General features: G+C 33.5%; 1 protein-coding gene across 1 annotated transcript in view; it reads right to left on the bottom strand.

Annotated features, from left to right (window-relative positions):
- The window catches only part of woc (zinc finger protein without children), a 48,366-nt gene that overhangs the window by 5,768 nt on the left and 20,745 nt on the right, over positions 1-21,853 (bottom strand). The window contains exons 8-20 of the mRNA XM_089254843.1: positions 21,538-21,795; positions 20,481-20,681; positions 19,316-19,552; positions 18,132-18,468; positions 17,847-18,022; positions 17,012-17,222; positions 16,049-16,233; positions 14,101-14,182; positions 11,969-12,115; positions 11,568-11,782; positions 7,396-7,615; positions 3,178-3,303; positions 1,837-2,076 (exon numbers count right to left, since the gene is read on the bottom strand). Of these exons, the coding sequence (XP_089110969.1) occupies positions 1,837-2,076; positions 3,178-3,303; positions 7,396-7,615; positions 11,568-11,782; positions 11,969-12,115; positions 14,101-14,182; positions 16,049-16,233; positions 17,012-17,222; positions 17,847-18,022; positions 18,132-18,468; positions 19,316-19,552; positions 20,481-20,681; positions 21,538-21,795 (2,635 nt within the window). The remainder of the gene's footprint in view (positions 1-1,836; positions 2,077-3,177; positions 3,304-7,395; positions 7,616-11,567; positions 11,783-11,968; positions 12,116-14,100; positions 14,183-16,048; positions 16,234-17,011; positions 17,223-17,846; positions 18,023-18,131; positions 18,469-19,315; positions 19,553-20,480; positions 20,682-21,537; positions 21,796-21,853) is intronic.

Genomic DNA, 21,853 nt, shown 5'->3' with positions numbered 1-21,853 from the left:
TTAACCAATCAGATAAGAGCTTTTTTATAATGTAGAAGTATCTATTAGTTACTCTTACTTTCTTCGCGGCTTTGCATATGTAGGATTCCCGTACTAAATAGTTACCTGGGGTGCTCATGATTCTTGAACAGGAGTCCTCTTTAAAGTATTGAAAATGTAGGCCATTTGGACCAACTACCTGCGGCAAAGGAGCATGGGGACGACCAGCCTTTGGTGAGTCTATTTGTGTGTGTATGTTCATTCCGATACTTCACATTCTGAAAATCTTTGTTACTTTTGTAAAAGAGAATTAATTGTTTAATTAACACTTAAAAATCATGCAAAATCGGAATTAAATATCTGTTTAATATTAATTATGTTTGTTTAAAGGTTAAGTTTTATGACTCTGTGGTTAATTATTCAATGAAAATATCTGAAGAACAAATAATTAAAGTTTATGTGCGACACAACAGAGTGCACCTTGAGTATTGAATTGTGTATGTGCTTATTATTTTAATATTATGTTTGTGACAAGGCCCACGACATTGTTAATGATTGAGTGAAATAATTTTTTTTCAGAGTTCAGTGTGACTGGCATAAATGAGAATCATTAATATTAAATATAATTCAATGAAAGTCTGTTATAATAAGAGTTCACAATCATGGGAAAAATTGTTGTTATAATATACTTCCTGTTAATTTCATTTTAATAAATTTCATTTATTTTTGCACACTTTCAGGTACAATTTTTCAATTCTTTTACTGCAAATTATAATCGTCTTTTAGATCATTTCCTTCTGATACAAAAAAATTAACAGGAATTGTTAGCGTGAAATTGTTTTGTGGTTCACAGCAGTTGATTACACTGTGGTGGTCGAGTGGCCATAGTAATAGATTCGCATCGCAAGGACTCAGGATTGAACCCCCACCGGTGTCAGCTGAAGTTGGTTTTTGTGGTTCCCAACTTTGAGGTGCAAATGTAAGCCGATCTCATTGGAAAGTCTTGCCACAGACGGCAACAGGCTTACAATGATACAAATCTTGCATCATTACAGTTCACCCACAGTTCGAAAAATAGATATCAGCACTATAACAAGCATTACACAGAAACAAACTTCCTGCTAACGAATCAGTGCTTGCCAGAATGTGTGGCCCTAACGTATTTATGTTGTGAGAGTTGCGCTTGCTTCATGTTTTGCTGGTACTGCCATCTGCCTTCTAAATTTTGAAGTGAAGGTGGTAAATGATAGAATTTTCATGTTATGTAAGTACTCAGAGCTAGAAAAATCTATTGTCCGACATGCTCAGGTAGAAATTTGATAGAAATCAATTTCATATGAATAGATAAAGAATCACTTCAAAGCAATGAACAAGCACACTTTAAGGTATATCAACAGCTAGTCTCATACAAAGATTGGTTATGGTCCTAGCAGCCACAATGCACACCTATGTGAATATCATTAACGTTTGCTAAATATGTGATTTTTTAGTTTAAATATGAAATTTTTTCATTTCAATTATAACTAAATTTTCAAGTCTTTCAGAGAACCACCTCTCCTATCTTTGCGGACAGCCTCTAGTCTGTGGATCATAGGTTGAGAAAAGCTGCTTTAAGTGGATTCGTCTTATTGAACTCTAGTATTTATGCTTTATTAATTATAAATAATATCAAATATTGCAAATACTTTCCAGATTCCTGTGTGACTGTAATAACATTGTTAGAAATCAGTATTTTATATGCATTGCTCAAAACCATCAGGCATTCTATAGAATGACGTGTTTCATAGTTTGCTAAGAAAATTAAATCAGGAAATTCAAATTTATTAAAATGGATGAGTAAATTACGAGGTGGCATACCTTTATTTACAGGAGGGTAGTACCGCAGAACAGTATTTCGTGGACCAGCCTTCAAGGACGTCTTCCGCCAATGTTTAGTAATATGAGAAAATGACAAGTGGAGATGCTCATCGATAGTCTTCAGGTTGAAGTACTTTGTGTTGAAAAACATGAGTGTATTCAGAAGAACATGGGGTGAGTGTGCACCAAGCTGTTTTGATTCCCACAACACTTCCTCTTCTATCCTCGAAATGAAAAAACCTAAAACAAAAAGTAACTAAGTATTTCCCTTCATCTTATTCATTACTGTACTAATGAATGTCAGTTTCAAAAGAAGAAAATAGAATAAAATTTCATTTCAAACATCCATATGCTATATGACTATCTGCACCAGTTTTAAAACTTTTAGTATGTTAATACATTTGAGTTCGAAAAATCTTAAAATGCTGATGAATTCCTTATTTGACAAGCGAAAACATCTATTGCCAATTTCTTTGGCAATAAAAATTAGTTATATTACTGTATATTGGGATTACTTTCATTGTAAAGCTGGACAAGCACCAGGTCGCCATGGCGACTAAAAAATTGTATTGGCACCCAAAATTTTCTTTGTGTAGTTTCTAATTGCAGGATGAGAGCAGGGCCGTCTTAAGAGCATTATGGAGGCCATGGTCCAAGTGAATTTTCTGAGGCCCCTCTTCTCCTGAGGCCTGGATGGGCCCATATGTAAATACGCCACTGGTTGAGAGCAGCACTAAATGTTTGGAATTTATAGCAGCATATCTGCCAGCATGAAAGAGGATCACTAAGCCCTAAAATTTTCTTAGAATGACAATGTTTTTGTGATTTGTCCAGCCGGTTTTATTGTATTTTTAGCGGCGAAAAATACAATACTACACCACCGCCATCATTCAAATTTCACAGTGGTTCTCCCCATTCCTTATTTTTCTCCATATAATAAAGAGGGAAAATGCCACTTTTTGATGGTCATGGTTTTTCTTTTTTATCCTACTCATAAACAGTGCAGATAAAGACTGCTTCTCGGGATTGTTCTTTGGAGGCTGGTAGACCCCCCCCCCCCCGGTTGCCATATGACAAATGAAAAAATTTTAGGTCTCATTGTCAATTATATTGATAACTCGATTGCAGTCTGACAACAAAAAATTTCTGGAAATTATGTCAGCATGGCAACTAAAATGCAAAGAACAGAGGTCGCTAAGTTTCAAACAAGTGAAAGAAAACATTTTTTCACAGCAGAAAAATTATTTTTGTCTCCTATGAAATTTGGCTGGCCCCTTGATATACATATTTTTTCATTTGTCAAGTCCTGCTTTAGAGGAAAATGGGAAAAGAAAAACATACCATCAACTGGCAAAATGTCATCTTGACTCAGAAGGACATCATGCAAACATTCTGTGAACTTTTCATAATATGGGTCAGTGAATATATTGTCGATTCGGCCATTTTCAAACAGATATTGTTGGATGCCTGAAAAAAAAACAATAAGAAATTTCTTTAATGATTAAAAAATTCAGCATTTCACTTTGATACTGCTTATATGAAAAATGATGTGAATAGCGTATGGAGTATCAAGATTGATTCATAAATCTCTATTGAAAATAGCAAAGTGTTAGTAAATAGTGAACAATGGTGTAATTAATGCTTTGAATTTTCTCTCCGTAATGTGGCAAATAGTTGAGGCATCTGTCAAAGCACACTGGCGAGTGATAAAGCTTGTTCAAATAAATAAGCTTGTGGCATACTGTGTCATTATTTCAGTACCTTGTGGTTTTTTTGTGCATTTCTATTTTAAACACACTTGGGACCTCTCTTTTTACCATATTGTTGGGCAATATTCACGAAATGCTGATTTTTCAATACTGAATTTTTTCAAGTTTTAAATCTTTGAAATTATGTTAAATTTGGAAAGACTTCAATGAATTGACGCCAAATTTGAAAGATGCATTTTTTACTACAAATACACAACACTGTCTTTCTAGGAGACCAATAACAGATGATGGGGGGGGGGGGGGGGGGTGATCATTTGCTGGCTTTAAACATGCTGTAAATGCCTGTTTACATTAGTAATTTACTAGTTAACCAAATTTCATCTTAATTTCGAGTTGAAAGCTGTTAGCAGTGCATGAAGTTCACAAAAAAAAACCAGTCTATTTTTTGATTAAGTAGGCACTATGCGTATACTCCAATAAAGCGGGGCCTCGTAATTTAATTCTTCTGTTATATTGTTATATACTCAGCTGAAATAGTCACAGCTTCTCATAATGACTATGGCTTATTGTGATCATTCCATTATAATGATTGGTGTACTAAAAAGTTCAAAATTTTTACCCTATTCATTCCATGTTACACTTCATCCAATATGATCTACAAAAACCATTCAATTCAACACAATGTCCGAACTCAGCTCTGCCGTACCACTTTTTTTTAATAAATGAATGTACAAAATCTGAGTATTTTGTTTGCCAAAATTGTATTTGACCTCGAAGACAGGTCAGTGTGCATGCATATAATTAATTATTAAAATGCTATTATTGACTAACACGATGACTTTTCATTGTATAACTGCTTACATTACAATAAAATGAATAAAAAATTTTTATTCCGTCTAAATATGGAACTCTCTGAGGCAGCTAATACATATAGTTTTTCAAACATTGTATATAACAACCTCCCATTAGAAGGCGTGGGGGGGGGGGAGAGGCTATAATGAACACCGATTATACTTGTTACTTAACGTTGGAATACAGCTAAAATGCTCGACTACTTAAAATACAATTTAAATTTAGTTGACTTTTAAATTACTCAACTCTAAATGGATCTGAAAAGGTGGAAATTGGAGATAAGTATTTTGGTATCTTAAAAATATATATGAGCAAGAACTTTCTAAACAGATAAGCTTTTTTTATGAGCTTCACAGCAATGAAATCTAAACTTTATTTTCTTCAAACTTTAGTTATGAAGGACATGAAATATAGAATTTTTCAGATTAAGGATGGTAATGACATTTCAGTTTTTGTTTTTTTTTTCTATGTGAAATATGTAATACAGTCCACAGCATTTACTGTGATGAAATTGAGGCTCAGGGTTTCTGATTAGAATAACCGAATAATAAATGTATCCGAGGAAAATCCTGTTTGCAGTTACAGCAACCACACATCCCGTTTGGTTGAATGGGAAATATAATAAGCAGGCATTAGTAAAACAAGACAACTCTCTTCTTTCCATATAATTGGTTGTAAAATGTTCAATTGTTTCATTTTTTAATTCAAAACAAGACCTTCCCCCCCCCCCCTTAAACTAAAATCCTGTATTTTTTAATTTCAACCATTGAGCCATTAGAATGGAAGTGTCACGAATCATGATATTTTTAATGAACGTTTCATAGGTCCCTTAAGAAAGTCTCAGAAAAATAAATTTGAATCTGGTCAATTTAAAGAAACTGATCAAGAACTGGAAGAAAGGTTTTTATTTTTTTATTACTATAGGGAAGCCATTCAAAAGCAGCTCCATACGTACATGAATCACAGCGAAAATACTATGGCCCAATTACGTCATTAAAGTGTGGAAATGTTTATCAACAATAGAGGGGGAGAGAGAACATCTTCTAGACTCCTACATAGTCTTGCAGCCTGATAATGATAACTTATAGGAAAAAAAACTATTTTGGTTAAACCTTAGCTTCAAAATGTGTAAAAAAAAGAACATTTCTGACAGAAAAAAAATTTATAACATTATCTGAATTGCTGACAAATATAACTACATTTTTTCCCATGTTATGATATTGCTGTTCCGTTCTTTGCAAAAATGATATTATCCGTGATTTAATAAACTGCATCGACTGTACTTGAAACATGAATAACAACAGTGTGTGCCACAATGAATGTATGAAAAACAACAGTGAATATAATATACAAAAAAATTTAACATTTTAGAAGAAGTATGTTGTTTAACCCATTCAATGTTTTTGATGTAACATAACATCGGAAGTTCTATGGAAGAAACACAAAACCACATTCTTTCGCTGCTACTGTCATGCCAAGTGTGTGGGCGTGCACATGCAGTGATTTGAGATAATAATCAATACCTACAGATAAATTTATCTTTTGTGTGAGTGGAATAAAACACATTTTACACTCAATATTTCTTTCCCTTTCTTTCTTGGCTCGTCTTTGCTTGAGGAGAATAATTTCATAGAAAAAATTTGAAACTGACTAGTGCATTAACTAATAAGAAATAATACTGAGTACAATATCCAAAGGCGTGATGTTATTAAATATTATAGAGGGGAGCTCAAACCCGATATTATTAGGATGGTTGCAAATGTTGAATGGGCTCAGGCTCATGGACAGGATACAAGTTGACGCCTACAATAATTTTTTGGTATTATATAGTTCGCTACCAGTTGATCTGGAATTATATACAGTAAATACTGCTTATAAAATTTTTTTTTAACCGTCATAAAATAAACGTTGTAAGTAGGAAAACGCTTAAAAAATGGGACATCTTAATGAGAATTACTCAAGAGTTGGAACCACAAGAATAAGTCCTACTAAGCAGGAAAATATTCTAAATTCTGAATGGGAATGCTATAAGTGGAACTAACCAGTTATTTATCTATTATATTACACCCAATAGTTCTTTTCAACACGATATTCCACTTGCAAGTTAATTCATCATTCAGTGTTTGTCATTTGATATGTTTCATTCCGTGTTTCTGATTTACGCATGGTACTAGAATCTAAAAGCTCAGTTTAAGTGGAGGGAATACAAGGAACGTTGGAAATGTTTTAGACCCATGGTTGTTGGTGCTGCACTTGAGCTTTTTGTAAAAATTCTGATGTGCCCAGACACATGACAAAAAATACTGGGAGTGCTCTAGCACCTATGGCTTTGATGCTAACATTTTTTTACCTATGAAGTTATATAAACAATCCCTAATGTAGGAAGTTTTAACATCTCTTGTTCGAAAAAAAAAATGAGGCTTTTTAAAATAAGAAACAAATACTTGCTCCATGACCAAAAATGGCTACCTAATCTAAATGACGAATATTCACTCATATAGACATCCAATGTCCATATACATCATCTTTCTTATTGAATCACTAAAACCTGTTAGTGCAAGTGATCTTGTGCTCGCAAGCATCTACAAAAATAATCGAACTAGAATGTTTTAACTAACTTTTTTTACCTGTTTTCTTCAGAACCCTGTTGCCACTTTTGGTGAATCTTGCATAAGACATATTGCATCAATCATTATGATGGAATGGTTGCAATAAGGCATGGTCATTATAACAAGTGTTGACTGTATTTTAGCTGAGCACATAACGGAGAAGAATTAAATTATGCCCTGCCCACTGGAGCATATGCATAGTGCCTACTTAATAAAAAAATAGACTGGATTCTATTCTTCAAAATACATTTCATGGAAAGAAGGAGCGAGAAAAAAAAGCACATTGGAGTTGTTAACTGTTATAGATGATAGTGGAGATTCTCTCCACTTTAACCCTTCTTGTTGTTGAAGTAAGTGATTCTGCTATCAACCACAACAAAGAAACTTACCTAAACAGAGATAATATATGCTGGCTGGTGCATATTCTTCTCCAGATGGTTTACGTACTTCCTTGACAAACAAACTCAGAGAATAATTCAGTTCGTCTGGAGGCAGTTGCAATAAATCCGTTTTGAACAACTTGAATTTTCTAGAAGTGTGAGATCCTTTCTCTAATTGGGAATTCTTCTGAAGAACCCAGTGCTTCCATGCATTTACACCAAAAGCATGCTGCGAGAGGGAAAATATAAATTAAAACTGATAATTGCAAAATTTGTCCTTCAGTGTTTTAATTTACAGAATTCAAATAATATGCAGAAGCATTGAGTTAATTACCTATTATACTTACACTAATGAAACGAGGCAGTTGTAATTATATATTTCCTCAACATTATTGGACTAATTAACAAGCTAAATTAACTCTGATAGAATGACTGCTTAATTGCCTAATCACTTGAATAATCTTTTTAAATATATTCTTTTAACATTTTTTCCCCCCATGCCTCTTCTGGTATTTAATAATACATATGACAATTTTACCTTCACTTAGCTTCATCCCATGCTGATCAAATGCTATTCAGTACGCAATGTTCAAGCATTTAAAAACGCTGAGCACGATAAACGGAAATATATGACTATATATTTATATTTCATATTGTTGAACCTATACCACATTCATCATCATTCGTGAAAATTTACCCTCTCTTCATATGTATTGGCTTCACGAGTCTCAAAGACTTGTATTAAATATTTTTACTCATGGAAAAAATTACAAAATTAAAGTAAGATAATCAAATAACAAAAGTATATTTTATATTTGCTAACATGTTACTCAAGTCTTGGAGGCAATATCATAGTTAAACAAAATTCAGAACATTAAATGTTTCAAAGAACAAAGCCTTTTGTTTCTATATATATAGTACACATTTCAATGAGCAATGTAACAGAAAAATTCCATCTCTGCATCTCAGAGTCTGAAAAGCATAACTTCAATTTTTATTTTTTAGTCATTTACACCAAATTTAGCTTTATGTGTTTTATTAATGCCTTGAAACATTAATCTCATGCAGTTTTTTCTTGCTACAGAAATAATTAAACAATAACTTCCATTGAGCTCGATGCTTAAAAAAAATTTAGCTCTTATAAAATTGGATTTTTTTTTTTACCTTTGGTCCCACAGTAGAGATTTGAATTATTGTTACTATATTATTTTGAAATTATATCATGGCTGATCATAGAAATTACACGATATTTAAAAGTATCACATATTGAGAATTCAGAGTCTTGGTTCTTTATAAAACACTAGGAATTAGGTGTCATTCAACATTCACAATATTATCTATCAAAAAAAGGGGGAGGGGGGAAATGTGGACCAAAAAAAACAAATTCTTTGAAAACATTCATAATTTATATTTGCAACCAGGGCTGCAATGGGGGAGGGGGATTTTAAGTGGGAGCAAAAGCTATCATAAAAAAACATCAATTACAGTGGCAGGGAGGAAAAATCATGTTTGCCCTCTATCTCACACAAATCCCAGTTATGGCTATGTTTGCAACAATATAATGGCCAGTCTGCATATACTTGATATATAAGGAAACCAACTGCTGATACACTATAGAATTTAACCAAAGATAAATATATGCCTGAAATTTTATATGCTAGATCCTTATTTCATTCTTTCAAATAGATTTTAAAAATTTTATGGGCAAACTTTTTCAAAGATAAGTAATGTTAGTGATTTTTTACGAAACCAAAACTGTCACATTCTTCACCTTATGCATTCAGTGTTTTCTTTTTACAGGTTATCTAATTTTGTGACTAGTTATGTGATTAATTATCTAATTTAACACTAAGTGAATGAATTCCTTTTTTGTGGGTGGGTGAGATAACCCTGTATGCATTTATATCTCAACAGCAAAACCGTTGAGATTCATATAAACACTTAGCAAGAATCAGATGTTTCAATGCTCACAACAACTCATTTTTACAAGGAAATTTTATATGTTCATTTAATTAAAAATATATTGAATTTAAAAATCGAACACAACGAGTTAAAATTTTGAATTGTTTCGAAGCAACAATATTAACAAAAATTACAAATTTAGAAAAAGGGTGTCAAATTTTCTAACCAGTTTTTTTTAGAGGAAAAAAAACTTAGAATTTTGAACTTGGAAATAAAATTGATTAACCTTTGAAAACAAAGAAATTAACACTAACAAAAGAAACAAGACTCATTAAAACTTAAGATTCACTTTTAATGATGGTTCAAAATGTGGTACATAGCTACATCGTGGAACACGAAGAGTTTTATATACGTGCGACTTTCAATTTAAAAAATGCTACATTACATAAAATAGACAAATACCGCTTAATAATAATTCACTTAATAAAAATATATGTATACATTCCTCAAACACCTCTCTTCATTTCATGCTAAGTATTTCACTCTTAATTTAGAAAGATAGGAATACTGATTTTCTCCCCAAATACTTTGATAGGATTTGGTTATTGGATGGCAACCATTTGAAATGATTCTCAATACGTATTAACAACAGGCTTATAATCACTGATACTTTGTAAATTAATGCATAATCGAGGAAAAACTAAATTTTTCATTTGTTAAATGTTAATGACAGAGAAAGGTGTTTTTTTGTTTCTCAAGCACATTAAATCTGGGCAGAGGCATGTTTTTTTTTTACATTACAAACTGACCCCCAATACAATATGAAACAATTGTTTTAATTATTCACAAAAGTAATGAGGAATATGAGATGGTGGATGTGATATAGGTGATTCTGAGCTAATGAGAAGTTCTATCATATGCAAAAATGTGTGGAAACTGTGGGTCAATTCATTTTGCAGCTACCATACACAATAGCTCCCTGTTTAGGGGAGAGAAACGGCATTTTGTGAACTTCCTGCTAACAACTTTATTATGTATAAATAAAGGTAATATAATAATGTATAATCAAGTATCGCCCTGGGTCCCAAGCATTGAAAAATATCCCTTCCCCTTGAGAGTATAGTAATTACATAGAGAGATTAACATCCTAGGTTTGGGTGTTCATCTGCTTCAGCAGCCAATACTATAGCCCTCCTTTCTGCTTCATAAGTTAAACATAAAATCAGTAACTCTGGATTTTAAGGCACTAAGATCTTAAAATTGATCCGTGTGGAAATACAACTTGACAGTTTTGATAAACACAGGAATGTCCAAGATAGAATAGATAATGGGAGCCAAGAGTAGTTCGTTTTAGCACAATAGGAGAGAGATCTAACAGCAAAAATGGCATGTGCCTATGAGTAATGACTGACAAACTCATATATTACTACACTGAATTTGACTCATTCATTACACTCAATTAAATATATGTGCTAAGGGGATTTATTCATTTAAAACTAGCGCAGACATACGTCAACACACTCGATAAGATTTTTCCCCAAAGAATTGAATGCATTCAGATGGTTAACACTTGAAAATGAACTCCTTTTTTAAGGACCACGCAGACCATGTTTTTAATGTTTGGTGATGCTGCATCATAATAAGGTAAATAATAAACAACAAATACTGGAAAACCAGAGAATTTTGAATGTGGAAAAATTCAAATAATATGCATGTGCGTTGAAGGTATTTGTTATATACCTCCATATACATCCACACTGCTCTTACTGCAAAAATTATTATAAAAATTCAGAGAATTAAAACATATTTTGAATGCAACATTTGTATGAAAACCGATGAATGTAATTTAAATTCATTTTTATGCCATCAAAAGTATTTTTGTAGTATTAAAAAACCTTGGTATAACTTGCTCGATTGTAAGCAATATTTCTAATTGTACAGCCTGAAAGTCATTCAGCTTGATTAGAAAAATATACTACGTACAGGACTTGACAAATAAAAAAATTTTCAGCCAAGCATAATTTTTTTGAGTAAAACAGTCTATAAAAATTATTCCTTCAGACTTTTTTGGTAACATAAATTCCAAAATTTCATTTCACGTTGTCCTCAGACTTAAATTCATGTGCAGAAAAATTTGGGCGCCACAAGGTGATTCTGCCAGGGATTTGTCAAGCCCTGCTACACATACATTTCATTTAATTGATTTTAAAAATCTCTAAATTTTTATTTTTTTTTACGTCAATGCTTAAAATTTATTTCAATCAAGTTTAGTTATTGACCTTCAGTCTCAGATTAGTATCTTGTGCTGACTGGCTGGATAGGCTATGTTCTTCTAGCAGTGGCATAGATGAAAGAGAGTCTGAGTCTTCCCCGCTGATAAGTTCCACTCTTTCCACTCTCTGTCTCTTGCTGGCACCTTTGGATTTACTTGAGCGCTTCCCATGTGATCTGCTTTCTTTAGGTACATAGTCCTCATCTCCATCTTGAACCACTTCTGATGAGAAAAACAGAACTTATTACATAGAAATATATACACCCAAACATATACAACCACAAAGAAACATATTTTGTTTATGTTTAAAATTTTTGGACCAATTTCCTTGTGACAAACAGAATGAGGTTATTAAAACTAAAAAGGACTTCTCAAGAGTAACTTTCACAATTTACAAAATATTCTAACCTTTTGAAAGCACAGGAGCTATGCCAGGTGGCATTTCATTCTCCACATCCAAAGGTACATCAAATAAGGAACTATCTTCTGTTTCTGGAATGCTTTGTTTCTCACCTCTGCTTTCCTTTTCACTGAAATGGCTTTCAGAATTGGATCCTATTAAAAGCAAGTTCTCACATTAAAATAGAGGCAACTGAATCTGCTTCAGATTTCAATCATTTATTTGTAGAAGAGGCCCTATTTCTATTCTCAATTTCTTTTATTTTCAAGATCTAATCACACACAACGATCATGGTCAGTCTATGTTTGAGAGATCTGTCTTGTCTCTCCAAAATACATTAAGATCGAATTTTGGACTATGCTGGATGAGTGTGAATGAATAGACTAGTAGAAGAAAAAATATTTTTTTGAAACTGATGAGAGACAGACCTCTCAGAGCGTAGACAAACCAATAACAGTTTTATGTGAACGTACCCCATTATTTAACCCTTATAAACTACTACTATTGTTTACAGATAATGGGCTTGATGAATAAATCATTTATTTTATAAGTCATGACAACTCCAGTCAAATCCTGATTAATGAATTGTCGTTGTTTATCAATTTATTTTTTCAAACCCTGTGTGTATGAGGCATGGTGAATATGAACATATCAATGTTTTATCTCTACCACTGATTTGATGATTTTCCTGAGTTCAGCAAACAAAAATGTTGGTCACATTTTATTCTCTAGATCGAAAGTTCAATTGTATTTTTTACTTTTTGAGAATGGGAAACTAGCAAGAAATTTTGAAGTATAGAAATGACAGATGTCACTGTGTATTATATTAACAATCACAACATGTATCAGAAATAGGTGGGTATGTGCCAAAAACAATTCCAATAAAATCATTCTTTTATAATGAGTGTACTAGAGTGAAACCTGTCTATAATGGACACTGCATGAGCTGGAAACCTGTCTTGAACAGAATATATTTCAGTCTCTTGGTGTTCCATACCATACAGGTTCTACTGTCCTTACAAAAGAGTTTTGGAAACAGCAGTGCAAAAACTCGCACACACTGCAAGCCCACACACTCAATAAATCTGAAATGGTTTTACAGTACAACGCAAACAACTTGACAAATACTGAATAGAACCGAATTCTCAACTTTATAATTGACTATGATGTTCATTTCAAGTCTGAAGGCCCCCAACACAGCAATATATTAATTTCCACATGTAGCATGATACTATTGCTAACCACTTTTGTTCACATTTGCCTACTTATTCTTCGTGCACATGACATGCATTGTTTGTACTTTTAACAATACACCAACAGTACACCAACCTATTTCATTTGCAAGTTTAAGAATTTTATATCAATCTTGCATTCCTGGGGGAGAAAATGGGTGTCCACGCACAAATCTCATATTAACCCTTTCCCAGGTGCAATTAATTCCACAAGTCATTATTAGGCTTGAGTAAGAGTAATTCTGATGATTGGCGGAAAGATTCAGCTCATGAAGTGGCTGTTTTATATCAGCACATACATCCATATCTATGAAAATGTTTGTTAGTTAAAAAATTTGTAGCCGAAACAATCACTAGTTGAGGTATCACTGTACTAGAAGAGGGTTGATTATATGTGCGCCTATAGAACAATACCTTCGTTCATGGTCCCAGTTTAGCACTTACTGGCACGTACTTAGGGATACTTTAGCAGTTATCCCTAGCACTTGTGACCTGCATTGTTACCATTTTTTAATACAGTAAAACCTCTCTTTTGCAGTTGCCAGCTGGGCAAAAAAAAGTTGTTGTAAGTGATCATAAAAAAAAGATTACTGAAGAGTTCAAAATAAAACCAAATTATTATTTGACTGTAAATAGGAGTGACCGTTAGGAAGAATTTCAATGAAATAAAATAAAGTGTCTTTCATTTGTATGTCAAAATTTGATATTAATTCCCATTCTAGAAAAAAAACAGTGCCATGACTTATGCCCAACTATCATATATTTTAGATACAAGCTTCTAAAAATTATCTGTAATATATATAATACAAAACACAAGTGAAACTGAATTAAAACTAACTTTCATAAAAAAACACTAATCTCCACACACACAAGATATAAGGTAAAAAAAAATATCACATTTTATTTACCCAGCTTCTTTTCGCCACTTTCAGCAGCTTTTTCCGCCATCATAAGCATCTCACCCTCCAAGGGATCTGATGGCAAATTTTCCTGTAATAATACCAAAGAAAAGACATTATACACAGGAATTTTGTAACTTGTTATAATTTCTACAACTCTATCCCTACACACGTAAAAGATTAGCTCAAAAAATACTTTGAGACTTTTGTTATGCTAAGCTCATAGTAAGACAATAAGCAAAGGAACGGGAAAAAAAACAACGGGAGTGCAAATCATTGAACTGGAACAAATTAATTTAATTCCGATTCGTAACTGATTAGCACAGTAGCAAAAAAAATTAGACTGAGAAGGCAAAGTATTAAAACACACGTTCGTCTTCGTTGCCCATGGTCAAGACGAATGTCAGGCTACTAATTGGGGTGTTTTTGTTTTAAAACAATCCTCTATGAAATCAACAAGGTCCTCCCCCCCCCCCTTTATCACACACATTCCCATTTTTCTCACATCTAATCATGACTTTGGTTCATTCTTCAAGATGCGGTTGACCTCAAGTAAAACAGAGTTTCAAATCATAACAGTATTTGTGGATAAGAGCACAGTTGAATCATTTTAGCATTTAATTTTGCTCAACACTAAGATTACTTGCAAATAGAAGCACTTGTATATCAAAGTACCACTGTCAAACATAAAAGAGAGTTGTATGATGAATCAGTACAAAGATGTGAATATAAGTCTGGATGTGGCATTGATGCATATAGAGTTTGTCTTCAGTCTCTATAGACCAGCAGTTCTCAACCTTTTTTGACACACGAAGCCCAGTAGGCCTATTTTTATTTATTCATCAAATTTACTGACTTATTTTTATTATTCAAAAATATTATATATAATTATTTTTTTTTAATTTACTGTTTTTTTTTAATTTTTCCTCGAGTGGCTGCAGAGACCCTGGGAGTTCAAACGGAGCCCTTAGGGCTTTGCAGAAAACCGGTTGAGAACCGCTGCTATAGACTAGCCCAAAAGACACAATATTTTGGACATGTCAATTCTTTGTTCTGATGTACTACAAACTGATGAAGTACTGTAAATTAGTAAAAAAAATTGTTAGAGAAATAAATTTCTCTATAATATGAATATTGCATGATAGAAGTATGAAAGTGCTTTAAATTACCAAAACATCCAGATTCTTGAGTGGTTGTGTATATAACATTCACCCACAAGAAACTATGTGCACGACAGTTTCTACATTCACTCACACTGAATGAAATTCTTCCAACTTATCAATAGTTATACAGACAGCTGGGATCTTAATGGAATATAGAGTAAATTTTACATTGTTCCATGAAAGTGGACGAAACATTTAGATTCACACTGCAAATGGAGATTCTGTGCCAAAAAATATAAATAACCTTTACAATGGCCATAGCCTTCTTTCCACAAAGCAGGTTGCAGTCATTGTTTCCGAGGATGCTCGAAATGATCTTGATAGACATCTTACAAACAAAATAACAAATTGTGTATCACATTTTTTGCTGGATTGTTTACGCAACAAAACAAAGGAAAAACTACTGAACTTGGGATAGCAGGAAAAAGATTTTCATCAGTGCTGAGATGATTACTGAAGCTATCACTTCTAAACCACAATTGCACCTCCTAAACATTTTTTTGAAGAATTTCTAATCAATTGGTGCAGGTTGGGGAAACATTATATATGTGGATGCCTCTGTAACATACAAGCATTTATGATCGCTTGCTGTGTGTACATTACATGCTTAAAGTTCTGCATCCAATCTCAGCTTGAAAATGAAAGTGGCAGAAATATAGAATTCATTGCTTGAAACTGTGAAAGTATACTATTATTTTGAAGAGAGAAATCCTATCTTGGGGTTTTACGTGCACAATTGAATCAATTGGGAGTGGGGGGAGAGCAAGGCCACGGTTTAAAAACCAATTAATTACCTGAATATCTTTCAAATGCTTCAGTATTTGGCTAGGTGAATCCTTTGTGGTAGGCAAAAAAATTGGTACTGGCACAGGTACAGGAAACGGGACTGGACAGGGTACTGGTCGGGAAAACATGTGCACTGGAGTAGGGACGAACACTGGAACTGGAATAGGGATTATAGCTGGTGTAGGAGCATCATCTGAAACAAAAATGTTAATAAAAATTATGATCTCTCAATGACACTAATTAGCCCTTAAATGCTCAATTTTTTTTCTTGAACTGATAATTTTTTCACAGTTGATAACACGCATTTGAAAGTGGGAAAAACCATGCGAAAAAAACGATTTCAAATTGTACTGCTTATACAAGAGCCTTAAGGAGGCATTATAGAGCCTCAAAAGCTGCACATAAAATAAATGTATTGAAGTTATATATTTCTAAAAAAATATTACTATCTTTTGTGATTCAAACCATGGTGAGAAAAAAATTCAGATTGCCAACTTCCAGGTAAAAAAAGAAATACAAATAAAACATTTTAATAAATTAGTGAAATCACAGCCACATAGACTCTGCAACAAACAAAACATTGTTGCCATTAATTGAGCCATCTACCAGAAAATTCAAAATATAAAATGGAAAGAATATGACCTGAATGTATGTGCAGAGATAATTCTGAATTTTTATCTTCAAACTGGCTACAGTAATGAACATTTAAAGAACCCTTTGCACACATGCAAAGCTGTGCATTTAAGGGGTAATCTTGTTAAATATTATGAATAATTTTTCTCAAAGTTCAACCAAATGAAAATGCATACTTTTGATATCTTAAAAAAATGTTTTTAAATGCTTAACCTCCTTGCAGCATTTCAATTATAACTGTTCATACCAATAATTAGTCAGTGTTGTAACTGATTTCAAATTAAAAAACTTTTTTTAAGCCTAAATCAATTTAAAAATAATGAATTAAAGATTATTACCAGTTTGAACTGCCTTGTGGCACGGATGGGGTTTACATGATATTCCTTTTGTCTGCATGATTGGTTTGCAAAGAACCGCTTTGTTCTTAACTGACTTAGGTGCAGGAGGCTTGACTATGACCTCTCTAATGACTGGTGTTCCAGCAGCATTAGTAGTTATAGTGGAGCTTGTAGTGGGTGTAGTAGGTATCGCAGCTGTTTGTGAAGATGGCTAGAAAGGGGAAAAAAACAGTAAGTTTATGAAACATATGAAAAATATAATTTATAGTTGTGACAGTCAGAGCCAGCGTACACAGAAATAACATATGGTGCCCCAAGTTTGGAACCGGGTTCAAAGTTAGTTGGAAACAGAAGAGGATCACTGTCATGGCATCTAGTCATGTGATTTTGTGAGGGCCAAGATGTGTTATGCTGGTTGGTAGTAAGCTTGCGATAGCTGCAAAGAACAACTCATTGCAGCTGTCAACAGTGCACATGTGTTACCTTGGTAGAAAAATACAAAAATTGGAGAGATTATACCCTATTGACTGCACAGCCTTTTATAACAAAGAATAAGTGGTTCGCTTAGCAAAAGCTATTACTCTTGGATACCTTTAGCCAGGATATGCAGTATAGCTTATCATAATTAATTTCATCTACACAAAGTTTCCTCCACACTGGTATGGAAACATGATCATTTATATATTTTTTTCCATTTCTGTAAAGAAAAACTGATCTATTGCATACACATGCATGAGTTTAAAAAATCAACAAATTGTCTATGCAAATGAACCATTATGCAAGTAAATAATTCAAATAACCATTTAAAAAAACATTGATGAATATTATAGATTACCTTTGCATTGCTTAAAAGTGAGATGGTTTGAACTGCCTGTCGAGGAGCTGCTGCAATCTTTGGACCACCTACAATTTTTGGTGCAAGTATAGCGGTTTGCGGTCGTGGTGCTGATCCAGCAAGTGAAACAACATTTGAAATTACTGGAGTGTGACTGGTAGCTGTGGTTTTCACACCTAAACAGAAACATACAAAATTCCATGATAAAGGTCTGAAATATTCAGACAAATTCAAAAGAAATTTCTCATAAAATGATAATTTTAAAAAAAAAAGTAAAATTCTTACTGGTTGTTGTGGTTGTTGCAGATGTTGATGATGATGAAGATGAAGAAGATGATGTTTGACGGTTGGCTGATGTTGTTGTCAGAGCAGGAACATTGGTGAATTGGTTCTGGAATTGAAGCACACACTGATAGGTACAGAAATTTCTGATGGAACCATCACTCATGGTCAGATGATATTGGGCAGGTGTGTTTTTTGTACACTGGTCACACCGAATGCTCTTCGCAGATGTGGCGTTTAAGCTGACACGATATAGTGAAATGCAGTTCAATGAGCAGTATGTTTGTACTTGATTACTGGAGTCCAGTTTTTCGATCATGTCAAAATTGTACTTCTTAACCTACATGATGAAAAAATATAGAAAAAATAAAAGTGCACTGTAATCCGATGAAATCAGCAAGATCTAAGAAAAAATAACAGAACCTGTCAAACTTATATGTTACACACGAACCAAAGAAAAAAATCTTTCTTTTTGAAAAAAGATGTAGGGATTTTTCAATAAAAGTAAAAAAAAATTTTAAGGATTTTTTCTCTTTGGGAAAACAGGACATCATCCAAGTCATTGCCGATTAGCACCAAGTCCCAAACCAGTAGGTTAGATTACCTGTCATTATTCATGGAGCTATAAATACGTGGTCATTATTACTTTTAAATCAAATTACACCCAAAAACTGGTTATCAGGTCTGAAACCGTTCACATAGTCAAAACAGACACAAGTCATCTTGTCATCTGTCAAAACAGACAAGTCCGAATTGCCACTGGCTGTTCGGCAAATTGTCTTTTTTCCCCCAGAAATGAAATATTTTTCTGTTATTTGATGAGATGGCAACAATTTACAAGTGTACTTGTATAATGTCGTTTCAGGGATTAAAATGAAAGAAAGTATTTTTCTCCATGTAAATTTTTCAGGAATAATCCCCCCACCCCCCCCCCAAAGTAGGAATTTTACAATCATGATAAAAATTCCGAAGATATAGAAATTTGTTGAGAGTCTGAGAGACTTGACAGTCATTTTATACATTAAATGTTTCAACCTAAAAGAATTCTAAATAATCATGCACTTTAAATTTCTAAAAAAGTGAATTTAGAACTGTCAAAATCTGAACCAGGGTCTTCTAGTTTTGAATCTACTCACACTTCATTAAACATAAAAACTATTGCAAAACTGAATGTGGTTGAAACTTACTTTGCACCAGGAACACGGGACGATTTTTCTATGCGAGAGAACAAATAATGTCATGCATGCTTTTGTACAGTAAAATTTGACGACACCTTCATATTGCAACCGAAATTCAGTTTCTGAGTCTGGTTCGAAAAATCTGAAGCAAGTGTCACAGATTTTTTTCTTTATCCTGTGAAGATAACGGTAGCCAGCAACACAATTATCGCCACATAAAACAGCTGAAGTTCCATTATGGTTTGGCTGAAATGGAAATGACAATACATAAATGTAAAGTGTTGTACGTAACTTAATGTAATTGGATCATAAGCAATACAATTAAGTTCCCCCCCCCCCCGCAAGTAAGACTAATTTTTCTTATATGTTTGTCAGTCGATGATACTTTCTACAATCAAAAAGCACATGAGCAGCTTCGAAAAATTATTACACAATGTGGGATTCATTTCATACATTTTATTTCCACTTTATGAAGGACTAGCTAAATGTGACATATTGATGCACCAACCTTTAACAAGTTTTGCCTGTAATGATGCAAAATACTCGACTCAATCTCTCTTCAAAAATAAAAATTAATGTTGTATACAAATTACCTAATTAATCTTTTTTCAATAAATTTACAGTGGCTGATTTGAATCCTTTTAAAAGTGTGAAAGAATTGCACAAAGTACTGTCCTCTCATGTTGGACTTGACAATCAGCACATTTTGCAATGTTGAAGTAGAAAGTGATGACTAAAATTGTTCTGTTAACACATTCACTGCTAATGACACCATGGTGGCGTCATGTACAAAACTAGTTTTAATCTTAAAAACAAAATGCGCCCCACGGACTCTACAAGCAATTTAGGCCCCACAGTGAACGTGTTAACCAAACTACGAATTTGCCCCCACTTGGCACACTGTTGTGAAATATAGTTGATATACCAAACACAGCTTTTGATACAAAATCATATTTATAATATTTATAACGACCATCAGAATTAATCAAATTTCCGATAAGACCACATCCTGTTGGTTAAAATGCCCTCAAATATATTTTTAATAGAACTGTATTTCATGATCATTGCACAGCTGCAACTTACAGCAAAGCTCCTAGAGATAACCTTCTATAGGTTATGATGAACCCCCTGGAAAAAAAGCATTATGACTGAACTCTTATTTTAATATGCTCACCTTGATTCTAAAATTCCCACTTTTATTACAAAAAGAACATTTTGTGGGTGTGGTGGAATTAGTGTTGTCTTTATTGTTCATTGTTTCATAACGCTCCATGCACTGCTGGCTACAGAAATCTTTGAACTGTCCCTTTTCTCCGACAGGTGCAAGAAACCCTTCAGAACCAGATGACAAGTCTTTTTGACAGAAGCTGCATACCTGAAATTACAATGTACAATAATAACATCAAATGGCTCCAATACAAACGTACCCAAAAAAACTAGTTTTCATTCTATATTATAATGAGACCAATTTTACTGAAATTGCAGATGATGGTATGTGACCCAGATGTCTTTGTCTCAGAGAGGGAAGAACTCATTCCATTTTACACTTTTCACAAATATAACTTCACTGGGAACCCAGACATTGAGCATACTAATTAATTTCTATAAATAGTTATACTCATGATTAATCAAGTTCAACTAATATTGAGAATAAACTACATTACATTGGAATAATCGGTTACAAGACCATCTCAACACCTGGGAATACCAGTGGGTTAATTAACATAAATATATTAATAAATTAATTAGCATAAATTTGACAGGCTTGTAAAATTGCTTTGATTTATTCGAGGGGGATGGGGCTGCTGATATTAAAGGCCTGTTTACACGAGTTTAGTGATTAAGTAGGTAACTAACAAATTTTAAATTGTCAAGTGCCCAAAAGTCTGTCCTAACGTAAGTAAGCAAGTACTGAATGATTGATCACTGAAAAATATGAGGCCACACCCACTGGTGCATGGGCATAGTGTCTACTTAATAGAAAAATAGACTTGACTCTATTCTACTTAATCACTCCAAATTGACCTGTGTAAATAGTCATTTACATTGGCATAGATTCCAAAGCATTTAAAATTTAGTTAATTACTTAATAACTCGTGTAAACAAGCCTTAAGATGGCCTGATCAGAAATTAAAATTAAATGAATGATAAGAGATCAAAATCCAAGCAAAAAAAACATTGAATAGTTAAGAACTGAAAATTAAGTTTGGAGAGATTTATAGCTCCATTACCTTTAATCCTTTTTTAAATTCCTCCAAGCAAGCACCAGAGCAGAACTGGCGGATATCAGCACCAAAACATACACAGTATTTCCCGAGAGAAGTCTGCTGGACTGGAGCTTGGCAGCATGTACAATGGCTCCCAAGGTATGACTGGTATTTTCCCAGGCAATCCTCATTGCAGAAATCCATGGTCTCCCATGTCAAACATATGGTTTCATCCTCTATTACATTTTTACACTGCGAGCACTTTTTTTTCAAAGCATTTGCCTGAAACCAAATTCAAAGTATTTGAGCAGTAATTTTGATTTATTTACTTTGGTATCGT

This window comes from Pholcus phalangioides, unplaced genomic scaffold (genome assembly GCF_987345545.1).
Source record: "Pholcus phalangioides strain wild (caught in Gottingen) unplaced genomic scaffold, Ppha-v1.0 ptg000042l_1, whole genome shotgun sequence".
In the NCBI taxonomy this organism is placed as follows: Eukaryota; Metazoa; Arthropoda; class Arachnida; order Araneae; family Pholcidae; genus Pholcus; species Pholcus phalangioides.
This window is presented reverse-complemented; position numbering and strand designations above follow the sequence as displayed.